General features: G+C 40.5%; 2 protein-coding genes and 1 pseudogene across 2 annotated transcripts; all 3 read right to left on the bottom strand.

Moving 5' to 3' along the window:
• Nucleotides 1-3,031: 3,031 nt before the first annotated feature.
• LOC146645218 (kelch-like protein 10) lies at nucleotides 3,032-7,170 on the bottom strand. Its single transcript, XM_085394478.1, has 4 exons — nucleotides 6,681-7,170; nucleotides 5,654-6,268; nucleotides 4,785-4,934; nucleotides 3,032-3,394 (listed from the first exon to the last, which is right to left on the bottom strand). The coding sequence occupies exons 1-4, from the start codon at nucleotides 7,095-7,097 to the stop codon at nucleotides 3,032-3,034; spliced, it is 1,545 nt and encodes a 514-aa protein (XP_085250604.1). The 5' UTR covers nucleotides 7,098-7,170.
• Nucleotides 7,171-8,723: 1,553 nt separating this feature from the next.
• Nucleotides 8,724-11,115, bottom strand: LOC146645219 (uncharacterized; annotated as a pseudogene).
• Nucleotides 11,116-12,865: 1,750 nt separating this feature from the next.
• Nucleotides 12,866-15,421, bottom strand: rab3gap1 (RAB3 GTPase activating protein subunit 1). Its single transcript, XM_085394323.1, has 4 exons — nucleotides 15,410-15,421; nucleotides 15,075-15,302; nucleotides 14,233-14,329; nucleotides 12,866-12,892 (listed from the first exon to the last, which is right to left on the bottom strand). The coding sequence occupies exons 1-4, from the start codon at nucleotides 15,419-15,421 to the stop codon at nucleotides 12,885-12,887; spliced, it is 345 nt and encodes a 114-aa protein (XP_085250449.1). The 3' UTR covers nucleotides 12,866-12,884.
• Nucleotides 15,422-22,305: the final 6,884 nt, after the last annotated feature.

The raw sequence follows: 22,305 nt of genomic DNA on the forward strand, positions 1-22,305 counted from the left end.
AGTAAAACATGTTAGACTGGACTGACCTTGGCCTTTGAGAGGTCAAACTGAAGGAAGCCTTTGTGTTTTACCTTCATTTTTCTGTTTATGAACAAAGACACGAGTCTGCAGAACATATCGTCGATCAGGCCTCTGTTCCCTAGATTTAGACACATTTCACACCCCTTCAGTGAGTCTTGATCATTTCAGCTGTGTTCTGAAATGAGAAACTGAACCCTTGAACACATCAGGGAACTGTTCACAGAGGTCCCAGAGACCTCTATAGGGCCAGAAGTCTTTTACAGACGCAGGGGTCGCCCCCTGGTGGCCTGTAAATGGAGTACAGTTTTTTTGTTTTGTTGCTTCACTTTTCCAACCTGGCAGCTGTGTCAATGTTCTGATGTCTGTGGTCCTTTTTGGCAGTGACGTCATTCCCGAGTTTGTGCATTCCAGCAGGAAAGTCAGAAAAGCAAAGTAAGATGGGATTTATTTTAGCTGCAGCACGTTCATTGATAGAATGTGGTAAGTGCTTAGCATGTGGCTTATATCATGAGTCACAAATACAGGTGAGTGACAGAGCAGATTATGTTTATGTTCTCTGTCACCATCTTGGATTGTTGAGGCTGCCTGCTCTGACTTTCCAAGAAGGAAATACTAGTTGAGGGGGAGTTCCAGATGAAAATTACTACTGGGAGCTCAGGAATTCCGACTTCCGACTCAATCTGGAATGCACCGTAAGCCAAGGGCCAACAAGACAACAGCAGATATTTTGACGTCGCCCCCTGGTGACAGGACAAGGTTACAGCACCATTGTACAACCACACCGCTGCCTTCAGTGACCTTGCTTTTTAGGTGTAACCACTTTTCTGTATCTCTGTTGACACTTAATCGCAAAAAAAAATGTTGTTTGAGGTCAAAATACAAAGAAATTGTGAGCAGTAATCGGCAAAAATAGTCTGATAATTATGGGGCGCCGTTTGTAAACTGAAACATGCTGAAATTAACGGCAACATTTTTCCACATTTAGCTCAAAACCTTACAAAAACATGTTTTTTCAAGTAATTTTTTACAACATTTAGTAAAATATTTGTAACTTTTCATCAAATGTTAAATATTAAATCTAAATGTTAAATATTAAATCTAAATATTATATTTAAATCTAAATGTTAAATGTTAAACCTAAATGTTTAGGCTAATATGCAAATTTATTGTACGAATCAACGGAAATACCAAAATAAAAGCTTCCCGAAAACCTCCGGTGCAAAATTGTGTCTGTTCTCACCCCTCATTTCTCCCCGCCATGTGCTGCTTCACTTCTTGCCTACGAGCATGTCCAGCGATTTTGCTGGACATGCTTGAGGATTTTGTTTAAGTGTGGTAATGAGATGATGATTCTTTTTTCTGTATAGCTGAACAGGCTCTTGAGATCCTACATGTGCTGCCATCACTGTTCCCATCCACCTCTGCTCCTCCAAAGAGGGCACGGGATGCGAGTGAGGCTCTGGTGCATGTCCTTGAGGTGAGTTGTGTAAAATGTAGTAGTTGTTTTTTGTTTTTGTTCTTTTTGGGACAACAGTATTAAAAAATGCTTCTGATGAGTGCCAAAGTATTTTATATTCACATATTATATGTTCTAAGCCTTCAAAAGGCACCTAAAACACATTTTTGGAATGAGGGTTCTCACAGGTTAGATCTCTGTGACCAGTAAATACAAACATGGATGCATTACGTGGTAGCACATTTTTATCACCTCAATGATACCTAATTAAATGTAGCCTTGGTTTTCTGTTTTTCAGGAAGGCTAGACAGATGTGAACAGTAATTCCATCGAGAATAATTAAAAGTAGCAATTTCAGATGTGTTTTCTCAGAACCTCAACTTTTGTTGTAATTTAGCTTTAGTTATGTGTTTGAAACAAAAGTGCATCATCCTTACAAAAGTATGTCTGTGTTATGTGTTAAAGGACCAAGAAGACCCTAATACCTATCTGATGAAACGTCCTCTCTCCTGCCCAGTCCTGATTGTGAGTCCATCCAACTGCATCCTAGCGGTAGGAGATGTGCCAATAACCACATTTCCAAAAGACTTGGTTACCGAGGGTGCTTTATACCTTATGGCCTACTATTACACCCTTCACCTTACATACCCAAAGTGTGTAGCCACTCTGCTTTCCGTCATACAGACGGAGGTTCTCTTGGACAAAATCCATGAGAGAGATCTCACATCATCTTACAAGAAGAGCATGGCTGAGTGGACTGCTTTTATTGGCCAGTAAAGCCAATATGGTCAGATGGACTATAGGAAAGGACTTCCTCTCTCCTTCCACGGCTACTACAGTCCATGTTGGTTGTGATTGATTTTTGTTTGTAATTTGGCCAGGTTAGCCCAGTGTTATAATTAAGGGTGCACGATAATATTGGCTAACATGCCGACATTTTGTGTTTGGTTTGTGCAGTGCAGAGACAGCCTCGCTTTTAGTTAATTTTAAGATTTTTTTTTTTTTTAATCTTGAGTTTAGACAGAAGACTATTCAGAAAATAGGCTCTACTGTGAAAGAGTAAATTGACTAAGCTGAGACTGACTAGTTTGGTATAAAAGTAAGAATTGCTTTATTGGGTATTGGCTAGTACAACTGTAAAATATTGGATACATCCTTACTCAAACCTATAGACTGTTACCAGACAGAACCGCAGCTGAAATAACAAGGGAGAGTGAAAACTTCCCTTTATTCTTATGGTGTTTACCTAGCAAGAGTTGAAAAGTCCGACATGCGGCTTATTGTGATCTGGTCACCCTGTGTGCATGTCTGGTATGGCTGCTCAGCAGCCATACATTACAGGGAATGAAAAAATCTTTTCAATTTGTTATTGTTGCAATTGCATTCTCTTAATAAAACCCAGTATCTACAGTGCAGGCTCTCCTACTGAAAGTTTTTGAGATACATACATAAAATGTCCAGTTCACCAGCAGTTTAATGCTCTAAAGATTTATTTCAGTCCTTCATGTTGGAGACTCAGATGTTGACACATGGCAGTACTGCACTTTAAAGATTTTACGTGGACTCTGCTGACTCCATTGCTAATTTCAGAACATTTTCAAGTGGCAGGAAGTCACGAGGAAAGGTGTACTCAGTCAGGTTGGAAAGTCCGGACATCACACAGCAGCTCAAGTCTGTGCGGAAAATATCCATGTCGCACGCCTCATACCACTCATTGGTTAAAGCGGTGTAGTACTCGACGTCCGAAGTGGTGGTGAAGCCGTTGAAACCCCCGACGACAAAGAGGCGATCATCAATTACCTCAATGCCAAAGTTGCTGCGGGGGGTCAGCATAGAGAACACGAGGTTCCACGTGTTGGTATGCGGGTTGTAAGCCTCAGCGGTGCGCAGATAGTTGTTTCCATCGAAGCCACCAACCTAAAAGTAAATACGTGGCTCAAATGATTGAATGTAAGTGTAACCAGCTTCACCGTACCCCTGTAAGAAAATGCACCTGCTATATGTCTTTAGCTGCTTTTGCACAGATACTCCAGAAAGTGACGGAAGAATTAAGTTGCAATATTGTCCAAAGTTGCCCTTAATAGGTAGCAGATGCAAGGAAATTGTTTACCTTAGGTGTGATCTGACTACTGGAAATACTCTGATTGGTTTAGGGTTTTACCTGGATAAAGCGAACAGCTACCTGACATATTCTCATGCTGTTATATGGAGTTTACACATAAAAGTTGTTTAAAAAAGGCCCATTAACGTCCCAGTATTTGCATTTTCACAGGCCCGCATTTGTTGGGAATGTCTAGAAAAGATCAGGGTGCAGTGGTGTGTGAAAATGACTTCTGAATTAAAAGGAGAAAGTAAAATAAAGTAGAAGCCAGCTGTTGTGGAAGTCTGTATGAGACCTTTTTTCACTCAAGCCTCAACTACAGCTATTAAAGTGCTGTTGTCTATTACACCACGCTATTATCAACAAAGATGAATAGCCCTCAACAAAAAGTATTTGTGTTTTCAGTATAAATGTCTTCACAGCTCTTTTGCCTTTAGTCCAAAAAGGAACATTGAGTTCCAGTCCTTTCTTCCTATAACAGATTAAAGTAGCCCTGACAGGCCTTGGTGCCTATAAGCCTGATCAAAGACCCTGAGGTCAGCACCAGGGTAAGGTCACTGCATTCTGCTGATGATAACTTTTCCTTTTTTTGAATAGAGACTTAGTCTGAATAGAAAATAAATACTAAACGGTAGCTAGCTAAATAAAGAAGTGTGTCTCAGAAGGTGAGACTAAAATCTTTGCTTTTTACCAAAGGGTGCAGCTGCAAAACAACTAAATAAGTGGTTTTAAGGCAAATAGCAAGATAAATTTACAGCTAAAAGGCCTACCGTCCCCAGAGGATGAGTTCTAATCACTTGGCTTATTCCCTCATTTTTCTAAAGGTATTGCAGGATAAGTTTGAAATTGTCTCTAACATATGTCCTCTATGGAACGATGAGGATGACAATGTTGGTTTTGAATAAGTATTTCTGTTGTACTGAGTGAAATGTGAAATCATCAAAGACACAACATTTTGGGAATGAGGCACATGAAAAAAAAAAAGAGAGGCAGAAACATCACTAATCAGTTAAATTAATACATAGAATGAGTAAGAATGCCTTCTCTGAACCTGTGGTCAGGATAGGAATCTGATCATTGATAAATACAAAACAAAGTTAGCCAAATTCTGTGTCAGCCAAATCTGTGTTAAGCCTTGCTGATCAAAGCACATTACAGATTTGATTTGTATGTTACGTGAGTGTCAGCACTACTTTGTGGTCTTACTGCAAAGACATGATCCGCATATGCAATGACACCTATCCCGCTGCGGCGGCTGTTCATGGGACTGATCATCGTCCACTGGTTGCTCTCTGGGTTGTAATATTCAGCTGTCTGCAGACACTCGTTGCCATTGAGTCCACCACAAATGTAAATCTGAAAACAAAAAAGGGACATTAAAAATTTTTACATTTCTTAGATTTCAGTTGGAAACAATGTTACCTGTAAGTGAAATGTTTCCACATCATTTGTGAAGTAAGACCGATACTCAGTACCCAAGTGTCCAACTGAAAAATATGACAATTAACAAATGTGTGTGTTTTACAATTTTTTTAATATCTGTTATATTTTAGTTGACAAGTCAACTCAAATAAAGTACTGTACATAAATGCAAAGATGCACTTGTGATCAGTTAGAAACAAAATAGATATATATTAGTATATTTTTCAACTTTTTAAACTATACTTTTAAATTTGAAAACATGAACATAGAAACCAGTTTGTGACCTATCTTGCACCTCGCTTCACTGTAAAAATGTGTATTCCCTGACTGGTTGGCAAGTGGTTGCTGGAGGTTGATGGCTGTCACTACTGTGAAATTGTAACCAGGAAGGTTTTGCACCACAAGCCTCCTTGTGTTTCCTTTGGTCGTAAGCAGACTGTTGAGGTTTGCATGGAGTACTCTGACTTACTGCAAATACTCAAACTATTTGCTGTAGAAATCTGTAGAGTCTTTCATACAACCACTGCCTAACCAGCTGAGGAGTACACATTTTCCCCTAGCAACTGGTTGTTACCAAAGGTTGCTGACAGGTCTCTAGGCCTGTGTGCCTTAGACCCTACTCTATTTCTCTGCTACTGTTTTACTTCACCCACCCGGTTGTTAAGTGTTGTGCAGCTGGCGTGGCTCCTCTGTTCGTGCATCGGTGCAATAAGACTCCACTGGTTGATTTCAGGTTGATAGCGCTCTGCACTGCTGAGTCGTACATGCCCGTCGTGGCCTCCCAGGGCATAGATGAACCCGTTCAACACAGTCACGCTCACATAGCAGCGGCGGGAGTGCATGGGCGCCACCTCATTCCAGGCGTGAGTGGTCAGGTCAAACCTACGGACGCTGTTGAAATGCTCCACCCCGTCGAAGCCACCAACGGAGTAGACGTACCCGTTGAGGAAGGCGGCTCCATGATAAGCACGAGGACACTCGAGGTTGTTCGTTACGTTGACCCAGCGGTTAGCCCGGCAATCGTAGGCCTCGATGCCGTTAGTTGGCTCACCACCACTCCACCCCCCAATGGCCAGCAGGATGGAATGAGGCAGGCGGGGACGAGCAAGAGGGTGATACAAGGCAGACATGAAGGGTCTGCTTCCTAGATCATGTATGTCTAAGATGGCATTACTTATCATGGACAGGCACTCAGAATTGGCCTCCACCAGCTCACTAGACAGCACATTGTCCTTTAGGTAGTCTGACGTCATCAATCCCAGTCGGACCTATAGAGAGATGACTGAAGAGAATGTGACTATGAATTTCAACTACATCAGTTTTAGTAAACTCAAGCTTCTTTAGGATAATGCTCCTAATGTTGTTTAATTTTCTTATTGCTAGCAAGAGAGCGACCAAAGTCAGACACCATTAGCCTTTTCGTCAACAGGGACAGTTTTTAGTCATAGCCCTAGCAACTATACTTAATAAATATAATTTATTCTATAGTATGTGTGTAGAGATCTGATACGGTTTTAATGCTCTTGAAGAGAATTTCTTAAATGTGGTTTGGCTACACCTGAAAAGAGCAACATCTCAAGATATTAAAGCATCCTTATACCCAGATGGATCGACTCAATCTATGACTTAAATGCTGAAGATTTAAGTCCAAACTAAATGTAGTAATGAAAGTTTATAGACCTTGGACAACAGAGCGGTGAGGTGTTGTTTCCGTTGTACAGGTACATGGCTAATCCACTTTGTAAGCGCTTCATACACAGTGGTCTCCAACTGCACATTGAGGTCCTCTCTATCAAGGATGTCAGCAAGTTCCTCCACAGTTAGCTGCAGGAACTCCTCCTCAAGAACAACCTGCTCAAAGTTACTGATGATGTAGTGGTAGGCCTTGGTGCGTAGTTCGGGTGATAAGCATACTTTTGTGAACTGCCAAATGCCAACGCAGTTCTCTGGGCACAGTTGCTCCCCGAGGAAGTCAGAGCAGAGTTTCACAATGTCCATTGCATTGAATTGATCAGCTGCCATGAGAAGTTCCACTACATTTTCCCCCGTTATGGAAACTGAGCCGGTGTATGCAAAGTTAATGATGAGTGCCATCATCTCAGAAGACAAGCCAGGTATGTTGAAGACCTGTTTGTCTGGGTCGCTGCAGTGGGTGAAAAGAGCCCTGAGGGTAGAGATGGAGACAGAGTAGAGAATATTAAAAGGTGTGGAGGCAACAAGATAATAAACTATGTCATGCACAAGTACTCCAAATAACTCCAAAACAGAGTTTGTACATGTTTAGTGCACTTGATTGTTGGGTTTTCAATGTCTTTATTACATTGGCAGCATGTTTATGAAGCTATTGCCAAACACAATGCAGTCCCACACCATGACAGAGCCTCCACCGTGCTTTAAAGTTAACTCTAAACACTCACTGTTGTACCTCTATGACAAATATTGAAATCAACTCCATAGGGCCAGTTTACCCTGATATTTAGTCTAGTTATTGCGTAATTTGGCATACCTCAGTCTGTTTCCTTTCCTTATGGAAGTTCCAGTGCATGTTGCTTAATTACAGTCTCTGTTTCCCTTCCACAACCATTTCTTTTCTTTTTTTTTCTTAACATTTATTTATTGGTTTTAACAGGTTTTACATGAACCATGAAACCATTTCTGATGAGGATGAGGAAACCATTCCTCTGAAAATGATCGGGTACAAGCACTGGACTAAAAAGGGTGAAAAATGTCCAAACGAAACCTTTATAAGTCTTCAAAAAAACACAGAACTATTGCTCAAGTGGACTTTTAAAAAATCATCTGTTTCAAAGCAAAATATAAAAAAATGAGAGGCAACTCAAAACTTTTGCTCAGCGTATAACTGTATAACACAGTTCAACCTTTTTAGTATCAGGAAGTCTGGTGTGTCTTACTGTCTCAATAACAGTGGGGAAGATATTAATGTAACTTAATAAAACACTTCAATTAGACTTCACACAATCACCAAGTGATTCACAGTGCTTTTTAAATGGCACATTTACTGAAGTGGAATCTGGAGCTCTGTGAAGGTAATGATGAAATCTGCAAATGTTTGCATTATGTTTTGGGCAGTGTTGCCACAGTTACTTTGAAAAAGTAATATATTACGGACTACTGATTACTCCTTCCAAAAGTAACTTAGTTACTTTACTGATTACTGTATTTTTAAAGTAACTAAGTTAGATTACTAGTTACTTTATTAGTTACTTTCAGAAGCTGCCAATAACACTCCCCACTGCCTCAACATAAAAACATCAACCGATTTTGCCAATACTCACTTTATTGGAAGTGTATTTTAACAGTAATGTCAACAATATATCTCCTGACATTTGAAGTTGAACTTAAAACTTTTTTCCTGACAGAAATACTTGTTTGTATGAAAATAAAGACAGTCTTGTTACTTCACTTAACATAAATACTTTTTATAAAAAAACAAACAAACAAACAAAGAGTCTTTCTTGACTTCCCTTAAGATACTTTTTATACCATCCACATGTAAGCACTATTGTCCGCTTTTGTAACTTTGGACTAATCTTATGAAAAAAAAAAAAAAAAGAGACTGCAGGTCCAACTTAAATTGCCTTACTTCCTTGCAGGTAATTGTTTTAAGTTAATCAACTTGAAAACTTTAATAAGTTTATTAAGTGACTTTGATAAACTTAATTCAATTACTTGTAAATAGTTATTTAAATTGGATTCCCCATTGTCTGTTTTTTCAGTATATGTTGTCATCGCATGTTATGGGGGAAACAGTAGAGTGGAGCGAGTAAACCAGTGGTTGTACCTCATTAACAGAAGCTTCTCAAACCTTTTGTCAGAAAGTCGATTTCTTTTAGGCGTGAGCACCAAACCTCCCAGACTAAAAAGTCGCTCCACAGGAGCACTTGATGGGGTTGGAGTGTTATACTTTAAAAAAAATTGTCTTTATGCTTGAAAATTTATGCAGAATCTGAAGGTCGTAGCCTGACATCAGGTAGTCCATGACTTCTTTTTCTGCAGAATAGGTCTCCTCCTCTGGCTCTGCCTCAAAAGTGAAAAAGTCCATCTCACCTTGGCTGCTAGATGTAGTAGCACTGGGCACACTGGCAGGGTTTTTTGCCAGAGGAGCAGTGGTGCAACACTCTGCTGTCAGAAGCTGTTTTACTCGCTCCCTCCTTCCTGCATCTCTCAGCCATCGGAGTTTGAATTTTGGACAACTGGCAGCTGCAAGAAGGGCATCTTTGTCATCCAGCACACCGGCGAAACGAGTCTGAATAGCCTAAAAAACATAATTGATATTTTTATGCCTACAATTTATTATGTTATTGAATTATTTGCAAACCATGCCTAATATGAGATCAGTATTATGGATTAATTTTGTTTTAGGTTACTTGTAAACATTTTAATTGTTTTAATCTTATTTTTCAATGATAATTAATATTCTGTTCCATGTTTGTGAATTGTATGAAGCAAAAAATCTGACTAATTTCAAGATAGAGCGTACCTGTACAATGGCATCTGGAAGGCCTGCAGTCATCCTGGAGAGGTCATCTTTCACAGCCTGGGTCTTCTGCATCAGAACTTCAAGTGTTGGTAGTAAAGTTCCATATGGACAGTCGCCTTGTAAAATGTCCAGTGCTGCAGTCAGAGGTTTCATGGCCATGCAGTACTCATGCAGGAACTGGTATTCTTGATCTTTGAAGCACTTCAGTCCTAGCTTTGTGCACAGAGTATTCAGCTCACCCATGGGGATTTCTGCAATTCTCTTTACAGCATCAAAAAAGGAATTCCACCTTGTGGATGTTGGTATTAGGAGCTTTCTTTTGCTGATTTCTTCCACTGTTTCTGATGCAAGTGTAGATCTACTCGATTTGGTCCAAAGAGCTGTGCATTTTGCTGTGCTGCTCCTATACACAGCCCTGCTCTCTGCATTGGTTGTTAAATGTTTCTCCACATCACGTGTGCAAATTATGTTGATGGTGTGCGAAGCACACCTGTGGTGCGGGGGAAGAGACAGCTGACCATCACTTTCATTCTCAGCCGAGAGGATTTCTGACAGATCAGAAAAAGTGACATCATCGTCTTTGGGGCTGGACTCTTCCTCCTCCGTCTCATCATCGGACTCCGTGACAGGATGATAAACTTGAAACGCCTTAACAAAGTTGGATCCATTATCAGTAACTGTTGCAACTACTTTGTTGAGTAATCCATAAGAGGAGTGAATGTTTTCGATTTCTGTACCAATGACATCATACGTGTGTCTACCACGAATTCGCCTACATGCTAATGCAACCTTGTGACGCTCTAATGTGGTTCTACTGATCCAGTGGAGCGTTACTCCCATATAGCTTCTGTTGTTAGCAGTCCAAATATCCGCGGTAGTTGAAACAAAGTCAATCTCATTCAGTGTGGCCTTCAAATTTCTCTCCATTTCTGTAAACTCCTTCTCCAAGTAAGAAGTAAAAGTCGTTCGGTGAGGCAGCTCGGCATTAACAGAAGTAGGGATCTTTTTTATTATGGCACGAAACGAGGGCGAGTCAACAGTGTTTATAGGTAGCATTTCTTCTACAATATACTGCGCGACCAACTTCTTCAATTCTTCATCACTTACTGGTTTTGCACCAAAGTCCAACTTTTGTTGTTTGGGGGGTGTAGGACCTTCTGCGGAAGTCACGGCTCTCTGCTTCGGACCACTTGGTGGGACTCTCTCTGTGAGTTTGACTGTGCTGTGCTGCGACTCCAAATGTTTCTTTAAGTTTGACGTAGTGTTTTTGAAGGTAGATAACACTTTTTCGCCAACACAGAGTGTACAACGAACCTTAATATTTAAATCTTTAGTTGACAGAAACTCAAAATAGTGACCATATTTCCAGCTAAAGAACGAACATCTCTCTCCCTCCATTGTTGTTTACACTTTTTTACGTCGCTGGCTGCTTGTGAGCGGGAAACGTGACCTGTCGCTTATGTGACGTTTCACGACACGTATGCGTTTGTCATCCGCTGAGACGAAAAGAAAAAACCAAATCTTTTTGCTTAAAAAAATAGTAACGCACAGTGGTTTGGACAAGTAACTTTAATCTGACTACTGTTATGGAAATAGTAACGCGTTAGATTAGTCGTTACTGAAAAAGGGGTCATATTCGGAGTAACGCGTTACTAAGCAACGCGTTACCGGCATCACTGGTTTTGGGTGTATCTGTCAGTTGACCGTGACAAAGTCTTTCTATCAGAAAAGTTTTATGATTCAACCTGTTCCTTTTGGTTGGCACTGTTTCACCAACTAAGACCATGAATTACATTTTTCACAGGTATAAATCAGTCAACTGTCCTTCACATTATCAGGTAAGCAACTCACCTGAAGTACGGCGTACAGTTACATAGGATGATCCTGTGGACCGGAAATTCAACATCCTCCACTTTGATGATTGCATCACAAAATTGTCCCTCCAAACAGAGTTCATTATTTACTGAGCTCGACTTGTATGGCAGCTGGCCTTCTTCACTCATCTTGAGTTTTGTGACTGCTTTTCTTAGTTTTTTTTGTCTGCAGTTTGTCTTGAAGTGTTCAAAATCAAACCTAACTGTGGAATTTGGGGAATGGAGCCCATGACATCATCATGACTTGGCAACTGTTGCCATGAATTGTTTTGAAATGTATATTTACATTGTTTTAATGAACCTTTCATTGCATAAAAAAAAAGCTTTGTTTTGATTTGATTTGGATTTAAGAAATTGCATATGAGCCTCACAGATAGCATACAGCATTTTGTATGTTTGCCTCACAGAGGTCACCTAGTAAAATAAGCACTTCAAAACACTCTTACGAATGGACTACAATATCATATTTAGCTCATATTTAACCTTAATAGGCCATTTTGTTTAATAAAATCACTTTGTAATATCCAAACACAGATATTACAAAGTGTGATTCATGGCTAAGCTGTTTTCTTGGGTTGTATTAGACTTTTATCTAGTTGGAAAAATGGGCTCCTGCACTTTACTGATGTACAATAGTAGTAAGAAAGAAAGAAACAAAACACATATATACACTGTATGTATAGTACAAGACTGTTATAATGACGGTGCTTGACAGTATTACCTCAGACAGGTGCAAGCAGTCACCTGTCTGAGCACAGACTGCAGATCTGTTGTTGAGCAATTTCTTTCCATTCATAGATAAATGCAGCATCCAGCTGCAATGGGTTCTGGTTGCCTCTAATGAACATGCCAGCCCAAAATTACCCAGGCATATTCAGTGGGAGAGACATCAACACTAAATGCTGGCCAAGGAAGTGTCTGGATATGCTAGTGATCTCTGGCAATGTGGAGGCGACACGCAAACTGCCACAGGCCAGGTTGTTGTACAGGTTAGAGAACTTCATCTCGATAGCTCTGTCAAGTCACTTCCACCAAGAACAGTCAGATGGTCATGCAAGGGATCACGCGGGATCATGCGTCATGCATGCTCAGCCTGGCATCAGGATGCTTCAGTCAGTTGCAGCAGGGTGGCAGTGATGACAGTATAAGGCATAGGTGTCAAACTCTGGCCCGCGGGCCAAATTTGGCCCGCAGCCTAATTACATTTGGCCCGCGAAGCCATACCAAATTATTATTAGAGCTGGCCTACTGGTATTATACAACTAATATACATATTGTTTAGTATTAAACTTTGCTTGTTCCATATTCAGTTTTTCAGCAAAACTTGTTTGAGTCCATAAGAAGAGATTCATTCTTAAATCTGGAGGAAGATTTTTTTTTCAATAAATATTAATGTTAGCCCGCGACCTTGTTCCAGTTTTGAATTTTGGCCCACTGTGTATTTGAGTTTGACACCCCTGGTATAAGGCATACACCAGAGAAGTCATTCCTTTGTCACTATCAGTGGCTTCATCCACCTGCAGAGGAAAGCAGCTACCATGCACCTTATCATTAAGCACTCGATAGGCAACTTTACAGGGGTAGAGCACAGACGCAGTTTTAGCAGAGACACTGTTGAGCACGACGGTTTAGAAGTGTGTGTCTGAAAAAGCCCTCTGACTTGTCTTTGTGCTCTGGATGTTTGGCGTCTTAGCTTGTTAAGCTTTAAACTGTCACAAACTTGCACTTTAAGACAGACACGCTGTGGCCTCTCCTCATCACCCACCGCTGCGCAGGTATGCTTCATCTTATCTTCTTTGGTTTGGAAACTGTAAGAAACTCCATTCCGGGTTTCTCTGAGGCGTGGGCTTTCATCATCAGAGTTCATCCTCCTATAACAATTAAAATATTCTCAAGCATGATCAACGGTTAATTACGGCACCGGCCGGAGTACCGGGAGCAGTTTGGAAGAACAAAAAGACGCGGAGACTGTTCTAAATTGTCATCCCAAACTAACTCAAAGTTTATTCTTTGTGCAGCAGTTTTTATAGGCAGAAGGGTTTGTGTGTCAACAAGTTTCAAGTTACAACCATATAAGGAAGTTCCCCCTAGCTCTGAAAGGGGCCTTCTATAATCTCAACATACCTTTGAAAGGTCCGTTAAACACTAGACAGTTAGAATCCTTTAGTGATATAAGTTTGCACATGGTAGAATACTGCATGTAGTTATTTGCATTAGGAAATGTTTAACCATGTATACCCAGAGGCACATAATCAATTGTGTGTGATCCTTAGCAGGCTGCAAGCCTGGTGTGCACTCCAGGAATGCACCCCCACGTCCTGGGAGCATGAGAGCTTGCACCCCGTCCTATTGTTCCACGGCAGGATCAAGCAGCTATGCCTGTTCCAGTTTAAGTGCCTTCTTTACATATAGATGAACTGTTGGATTTTCCAGACCAGCAGGCCAAGGGAAGTCGCCCATGGGGTCACAGCAAGAGGAGATGAGGTTCAAACAAAGGGCATTGCAGAAACAGGGTCCTTTGTATAACATCATCAAAAACAATATCCTGTAAATGCTACCATGGTATCAAAATATCACAACAGAAACATATTTGGTGATGCTTCATCATCTGCTTTGTGTTTGTGTGCGAGCCCCGTCAAAAGCCTGTGCATTATGCTGGCAGCGTCCAAGATGAAGCTTCTGGTTTTTTTTCTGCATTAACATCTCGGGTTGCATTTCATTTTCTTAGTACTTATTTTAATATCTTTAGTTTTTTGTATTTCGGTCTTACTATAATTTACCTGCTGTGGGCTCAGAGTTATTTTCCCTGATTTTATTTCATATAAACGTGTTTTTCAACCAAACGGTGAGGACTTACCTTCTTCCTTCAACTTCAGAATAGTTGCATGAAGTATACAGGGCAGGAGGTGACGGGCCAGGTCTGCAGGTTTCTGCATCGCCATGTAGTGCAGAACCTAAAGACAAACCCCCAAAAAGTTTAGTCTTCCTGGCTTCTGTTTTCTTTTTGCTCTTTCAGATCAACAGAATATTTTTGCACAGCCAACAGGCTGCCTCTGAAGAAGACTCCAGATAAACGGTGACCTTTCTCTATGATGGTTATTCACAGAGGGACCGGTCATACCCAGATCTTTAAATCTGTCATAAGACTATCAGTGAGCATTATTTTTAACTTTCTCTTTTTGGATAAACAATGTCTTTAAAAGACAGGCAACATTTTCAGTGATGGTGCAAACTGGAGCTCCGAGCTCTGCTTTCATATGTGCAGGAAGAACATGCAAACGCTTGGCAGGGACCTGCCCGGGTCCAAATCCAGGACCCTCTTTGGGTGAGGAAACAACTAACCCCAGTTACTGTTTGTCCCTTTCCCATAAAGCCGACCGGATCATTAATAGAAGCTGGTTTAAAGTTGTTCTTCATTTAACACCATCACACCACAGAGAGCTGCTGTGTGTCAGTTAAACATCGTGTGTGACAGCATCAGATCCTTTTTCATCAACATGTGAAAATGCTTCAACATGTCTGTGAGCACAGATCTGTGTTAAACTGACTTCTCCAACATACATGAGCCAAAACGGTCCCATGGCAGAAGCTGATCCTGAAAATCAGCAGAAACATTCATGAAAACACTTTGTGATCCACTTAGTAAACACGTTTGGCTTAAAAACACGCATGCGGCAAAACGAACGACCTGCTTCAGACCTTCTCGGCCTCCTTGGTGTCATCAAAAAGTATTTTTTTGCGTCGTGCAGGTGTGACCCTGGCAGTCTCCCAAGCCTCCACCCACATGTTGCCTGGGATCTTCATCCTGGGACTGAGTGTCCCCGTCACCATCGTGTTGCCCTTCTCATCGACCACTTCCTCTTCTACGTAATCCCGAGGTGAATACCAGCGCACAAAATCCTCCAGGACACAGCCGGGGTTGACTGCCTGTGGACAGAGACACAAACTCGTACTTTAAATGAAGTAATGTGTAAATATATTCACTGACACCTCATGCTGGCACTGACGACTGTAACAGGGCCCACTCACGACACCACTGCATTCATGGACCCAAGCACACCAGGTTGTCACTGAACATAAAATGTCATTTAGGCATCAAAACGATTTCCTTCTGTTCAGGACTGGAAGTAAATACGTGTGATCTGGCAACAAAAATGTTTTACTTTTTTGTGTAAGAGTAAATCTGAAAATCTATGAATAACAAATCAATTGTATTTTAGTTTTAAAACCAGTTCAGACTGAATAAAGAGCTCGTCCACACTGGATCAGAAACATAGAGACATGGTGGGAATAACCAACACTGTAGATTCAGGGCAGCTGCAGCATGACTTACACTGTGTGCTGGTCATTATCACTGCATTACTGCCTCAGGTCTGCAGGTCTCTGCAAAGACAAGGTTCAAATAACCTCTGAAGATGATTTATAAAACTGCAATGAGCTGTTTGAAAACTGATGACCACGTGATCGTCTGGTGATCAGAGGTTTCTGCACTCACGTAGCTTCTCCCAGCATGACTGCATCCATCATGCCACACGTGTCAGTGACAGAGTCACAGCTTTCCACAGCGTAGGCTGATCAACAGTCCTCTTATTTCACACTAGTTTACTTGTAATAGCCTACATGACATTTTTTATTAATTCATTAATATCCCATTCATTAACTGCACAGAGAAGACGTCGTTTTCTTTAAGCTAACAGTATTATTAAAGTTCTTCATGACTGGGCCCTGTTACGAGTTCAAAATTGGGGATGGAGACAAGAGAAAAAACCACAATAACAACACTGGTCCGGCCGAGTTAAGTCAAACGATGATTTTAATAGTCACACGCGTGGGAGATGGACACTGTATGCAGACAGCCTCAGATCTCAAAATGGTGGAGCATTGATCAAACTCTTATAGCCTCTGGTGCCCCCACCTTATCATAAAAGCCTAAACATTCACATGCTTTTCTCTCACATGGCGCCTAAGCTACGACCTTGGCTCCCCGTTTATCTGCTCCTGCTGAGATGGGGCAGAAAACTCCAGCATGTTCCGTTCTCTTCTAATCAGACAAATAAGGCGATGACTTTCTGCAAACAGTATTTCTTATAACATCATAAAACAATATCATTCATCCAGAATAAATCAGCAGTCTAATGTAATACAAATCAGTTTAACTAATGCAATAGTTATCAGCTTCTTCTAATTCAGGAGAATAATGCCAACTAAGACTACATAATAATTCACAATCTTTAATTAGGGGTATAACATGGCATAAAATAATATTATAATCTAACACTCCCCCTGATGAGCTCGTTAGAATAATGAGCTCACCAACACCCTGTAATCCAGTGTGTCCGGGTTCATCTCTTCTCACTCCCGAGGTCCTTTGTCCCCCTGATGGGCGAACCATATGTTAGAGGACCTCTGTGTTTGCGCAGTTCAGATGTAAGAAAAACTATTATTCCAACAGTAGCAGGTACAGATGACACTCCCCAGTCCTCCCACAGCTTTATTTGGTGCTACCTTATACCCTTCAGACGTATTCAGACTAGAACCTCTGTCCAAGGAGCTTTTAGCCTTTATTTTATTGCTGCAGCTACCAGTGTCTTCCAGTTGGGTGATCCTCTGCTCTTCTTTCTTCAACCTCAGGGGTTAGACAACCCTTCAGTCGTGGCACAGATCAGGGGATTATTCTGCCCCGATTTCAAACAACGATCTGTGTATCCTCGGGTCCTGTGTCTCCTGTATATCCTCCAGAAAAAGGAACAGGAACGCGTCCCCCTTTTTCCCCAAGAGCCTCTCGAACCTCGTTGGTCTGGTGTTCCTGGATTTCCGCCAACCCCTTCATGGTTATTGCTGTGTTTATGGGATCCATCCTTTTGAGGTGACTAGCTGGAGCCCAAACGCCATGACACTTGGACCCAGTTGGTGTCTCGGCAGTCACTGTGTCTGTCTCTGCTGCGAAGGATCCTCGCATCTCTGTGACCTCGTCTGGTGTCTGTTCCTTTCTCTGTAAGAGACAGAAAACCAAAACACCTCTCTTCCTAACCCTAATAATCTAATGTTGTTATCTACTGACCTTCTAGTGATTCAGATTTGGTTTAGAATATTCAGAATGTCCCAGGGACTTATTCTAATCATATCCTATGTGTGTGTAAGCGTGTTTGCATTTAGCCCTCTGCACTCAAGGCATTTCCTACACTTTATCAGTCCGGACCATCACGCCGAACGAAGCTTATGACCTTCAAAAGGCCGAGTGCCAACTCATTATAAGCACATTTGCAAGGTGTGTCTGAAAATTATTAAAACCACTCATATTGAGAAAAGACATCAAAAAAGAAATTAGCCATTTTTAACTCTCACATTTGCCCCCCAAAAATCATGTGTTTGCTTCCACCTACTGTCCCTTATGGAGACACAATATTGCAGCTACAAGGTCTCCCAGGTTGTTAAGTTGATCTGCGTGTAACGCTCTGACTCAAGTATATAATCTTAAAAGAATGTCGTTTAATTAACTACCACTACTTAAAACTTAACTTAAAGATATAATTGAATAAAAGATCACAAAGAATAACATGATATCAGTGTTATGTAAGCGCGTGCGGCCTTCTATGCTCGAAGTCACTCCACGCCATAGATCAGCCAAACATCGCGTTGACTGTAGCTTTTAACCCTTATTAACTTGAGCACAACTCTATAATGAGCAACAAACTGCAATATGTCTGAAAATGATCATGGTTACACCTGCAATAGAAGATCATATGATTATCCTGACACCTGTGAATATACGATTAAGAATAGAAGATTAACCTGCGGTTATAACAATCACTGGAACACAAATGTTAGTACAATGTCAAAAGCTTCAATAAATGTTTAATGCAATGCTTGTTATATGATTCTGATGCAATAATAATGCTGATGCTAAAATAACAGTAGAACACCCCCTTTATCCCGTTTAACTTGACACATAAACGTTTATAAATGCCTCTTTTAAATTTTATTTCCCCTGTTTTCCCCTCACTGACCACAGCAGGGGAAACTTAGTTTTGAATCAACCATGAATCCAGCTCACCGGATTCATCCCTGAGCCCCACCGTCACTGGGGTCTGACAGGGTGGCGCTGCATACTCTTCCTTTAATGTCACTATTTTCAACCTGTTAATTAGAGTGCTTAACCATGAAGTAAACTACGTCCACAACAAGTCAATACAGCTGTAAAGGTGGCCAATTATCAATCTATTACCAATCAATAACAACAGATAGCTTATGTTTTATGCATGCTTTCAGTCAACCACTCACCCAGAGGATCTCCAATCCCAGAAAATTCCTTCTCCTCATTTAATGAGTCTGTCCTCCTTCCATGCCCTGGTAACTGGTCCACCCAGAGCCATATGATCTCGAAATATACGTACAACAAGCCAAACCACACCTTGGTCACACCAACCCTTTTCCGCCCTGAAGATGTTCAACGCCATCTTAGTCTGGACTGTCAAAGGTAACTTTAACGCTGACTGTTCCGACAATCCATTTTATAACGTTTCCTGGTCAGATTTGCCAATCTCTGCACCAGGGTTTTAATTGTTTTGCAATGTTCATTAGTTTTTATTTTTATTTAGTTTCGACTCCAGATTTTCAATTTTATACCAGTTGTAATTAGTTTTTACCAATTCTTTGCTAGTTTAGTCTAGTTTTTTTTTTCTGAAAATCGTTAGTTTTCAGCTTAGTTCTGATTAGCGCCAGTTATAGTTTTAGTAGTGTCTTGCAAAAATTAAGTGTAACCAAATCCCAGTTCCATCATATCAGTCATGCTCTTCTGCTTATCCTTGGGTATTGAGACTATTAACTCTTGCAGCACCGGGTGCGCCTAATTTTGGTTCAAGTGAATTGATAAACTTTTTGAAGGCGATTGACTCACACAGTTATTTAGATGTCCCAGTCCTGTTGTCTTGGGATGCATCACGCTGCCTTACCTGGTGTTAGCTGTTTTCTGGGGATGCGGGTTGAGTGGGGGAGCTCTTCAAGGAGGGGGAGTGTGCTCCCCCTGATGAGTTCTTCAAGATAAGCTAAGTTAACCTTCTTGTGTGAGCTTTTCAAGTGCACTTCAAGGTGCACTTCAACCCCCTGATGACCCAGTACTTCATTTTTGCGCACTGTAGTACACATTTAGTTTTTGCTTGTAGCTCTCATACTCTACTTGCCACTCATCTAAGTCCTGATGTTTCTTAAACAGGACAACAGTACCTTTAAAATTATATCACATGTGTGGGGGTGTGGCCTTGCCAATTGTTTTTCAAAATGGCTGGCATGCCCACAAGCACATTTTCTGGAAGAAAGAAAGGTAAGCTTGATATTTACATTTAAAATGTTTTGTTAAACTCAGATTTTTATTAATTTTCAAAAATAAACATCTAGTAAATAATTTGAGGGGTCTTTAAGAATTAAGCTTATTTAGTTTCACAGAGGAAATGACTAATTTATTACTGTGTACTCTAGTGCACGTCAGGACTTTGTACTTATATTTATTTCACTTTTTCCTAGTAAACAACTCTTTAACAAAGGCGGAGAGAATTCTTAACAGAATAATTGAGCGAGATTCAGACATAGATTCTTCAGAAGATGAGAGTCATGTGAGCCAGATAGGAGAGGGTGAGAACCCAGGAGGAGCCACACAAAGATTATCGAGATGCAGTGGCAGATGTAATAGAGAAAAACACAGGGCCACCTGAAATCTGTCGTCCTATCTGGTCCAAAACCAACATGTAGGAGAATCTGGAATTTTTGATTTTGAGTTAAAAATAAAATATGGGTAAAATGCAGAAATGTTTTCCAGTAAAGTAAAAAATAAGAGTTGCATTTATAGCTGAATCCATGACACCTAATTGTTTCTACAAGATCACGTCGTTGCTAAAAGTTATCAGTGATCTCAATGTGCGAAAATAACTCACAGTATCTGGAGTTCAAGCTCCTCTTGGCTGAGAAACCTGGGACAAACATGTGAACAAGACCTGAATAATACCAGTAATGAAGAGTTCTCTCCAAAAATCAAGAAAAGGAAGCCCCAATCAGATGAGAGTGTAGCAAAATATGGTTCACTCCACTTGCCTGAAATGGTTAACAGTCCAAGGCATTTCAGTTGTAGAATGGTTGGGTGCAACAGTAAAACATATGTGAGATGTGGGAAGTGCCAAATGTTCCTTTGTGTCTCCAAATAAAAAATCACAGTACTTCCTCAGATATCATAAATGAATTGACTTTTGTGAAATAGAAAGCCCAGTGCAATAACTTGTTCCTGAACCAATGGCTTACAGCTAGTGAAGTGTCAGTGACTACTAAGTTGATCCCTGATCTACATTTTTATGATATTGTTATATAAATACGTTTTAATATCCTGCTTACAAAAATTTCAGTGGAGCTTTTAATTTTCTTAAATAGCTCTTGAATGTTATTAGTTTCACATTCATGATCAATGAACTCCCCTTGTGCACTGTAGTGCACATGTTGTAAAATTTAAATAAAATTAGTTAAAAACAATTTTGTTTTTGTAATGTGTTTTTTTTACCGTCCCAACACTTGATTTATCTTAAAGAAAAAAGAAAAAGAAAAAATGAAAATACTTTTCCTTTTTTTTTTTCTTCTTTCCCTGGGCCTCAGGAGGACATTGTGTCTCTTTCCACTACAAGCCACTTGCTATATCTAAAAAACAGTCATATTCAAAGTAATCCCAAATTGGACTCTGGAGCTTTCTCCTGACTTTTCCTGACATGATTCTGCGCGTGGACGGAGCAGCAACACAGACGACTCGACTAACGTACTGCCTTGACTTCTATTGCAGGGCACGCGCACATCAATGAAACTAAACACATTTTGCTATAAATCCAGTCAATTTTAGTTAGTTTTGTGAACATTCATTACAGTTTTAGTTAGTTTTCCTTTTTTGTTTTGATTTTATTTCCGTTAACGCAAATGTTTTTTCACTTGTAGTTTTCGTTATTTCATTTTTTTTCTTTAATAATAATAACCTTGCTCTGCACACTGGAATAAACATAATCAACATGATCCACATTTTACTGCGTGTCAATGCACCATCTTATCGATTCAAGTGCTCCATCCTTATGTGGTGTGTGACATTATGTTTATCTAAACCTCCACTCTGTCTCTAAATGTTTGAAGAATTTTTCAAGTTCGGGGACACATTTTAAGAATTTGACCATAAGTGAAAGTTATGGCGTTATCACCCCCTTTGGGGCTTACCTTTCCCAGTTTTGATGATATTCCTCCCCATTCTCTATTCTTTGCAAGTACTCCTTTTAGGTGGTGAGAAACTGTTGGTGTGGTCAAGTGGGTGCTGTAAAAACAAAAGCTCAGGACAGAACAGTCACCAGTCATGTACTTCATACGAAATTAGCATATATCGAACTTTATATTGATCCCCTGAGTGTAATGGTACATTTGAATTTGAATTTCTCAAAGTTAAACAGAATATTTTTCTTTATCTTGCTCTTGTTCTTGTGCAGCACCACCCCTCAGCACATGCCCCTGTCGGTTCTATCTTACTTTTAAATTGCTGACTATTTCAAGAAAGCACCCAAAAGGCGGGGACCAGTGTTTATCATTACATATCTCCATTTTGAGTGTGGCAAGTCTATCATTCCCCTGTTATTCATAGACCTCAATGGAGGTTTTTTTTTTTGTTTTTTTTTACCTCTATAAAAGTTGATTGACTCTTTACAGTGGCCCGCCATGGTTAATAATAACATGCTCAGTCATGAGTGGAATCAAACCTTTTCTTCACTTTAGCAACCAAAGGGTTAAGTCTGCAGTTCACACTCCTGTGAAGCTACAGCATTAGCCCCCTTAGTCTCTGTCAACCCTCTGTCCTTGCAAAAACAAAACAAAGCAAGAAAAAACATCCACCCTTCTTTTACAGGCTGGGTGAATTGTCTGTGGA

The sequence above is a fragment of the Rhamphochromis longiceps genome, linkage group LG20 (genome assembly GCF_057381845.1).
Source record: "Rhamphochromis longiceps isolate RC_006_pf linkage group LG20, R_longiceps_female_GT1.1, whole genome shotgun sequence".
Classification (NCBI taxonomy): Eukaryota; Metazoa; Chordata; class Actinopteri; order Cichliformes; family Cichlidae; genus Rhamphochromis; species Rhamphochromis longiceps.

Excerpts from the sequence above, each read along its gene's own strand:
- LOC146645218 (XM_085394478.1), bottom strand. The coding sequence starts at position 7,097 with ATGATGGCACTCATCATTAACTTTGCATACACCGGCTCAGTTTCCATA. Across the intron at positions 6,269-6,680 it reads TCACCGCTCTGTTGTCCAAG|GTCCGACTGGGATTGATGAC; the intron begins GTCTATAAACTT and ends ATCTCTCTATAG. Across the intron at positions 4,935-5,653 it reads GCACAACACTTAACAACCGG|ATTTACATTTGTGGTGGACT; the intron begins GTGGGTGAAGTA and ends TTTTGTTTTCAG.
- rab3gap1 (XM_085394323.1), bottom strand. Across the intron at positions 14,330-15,074 it reads ACACCAAGGAGGCCGAGAAG|GTTCTGCACTACATGGCGAT; the intron begins GTCTGAAGCAGG and ends GTTTGTCTTTAG.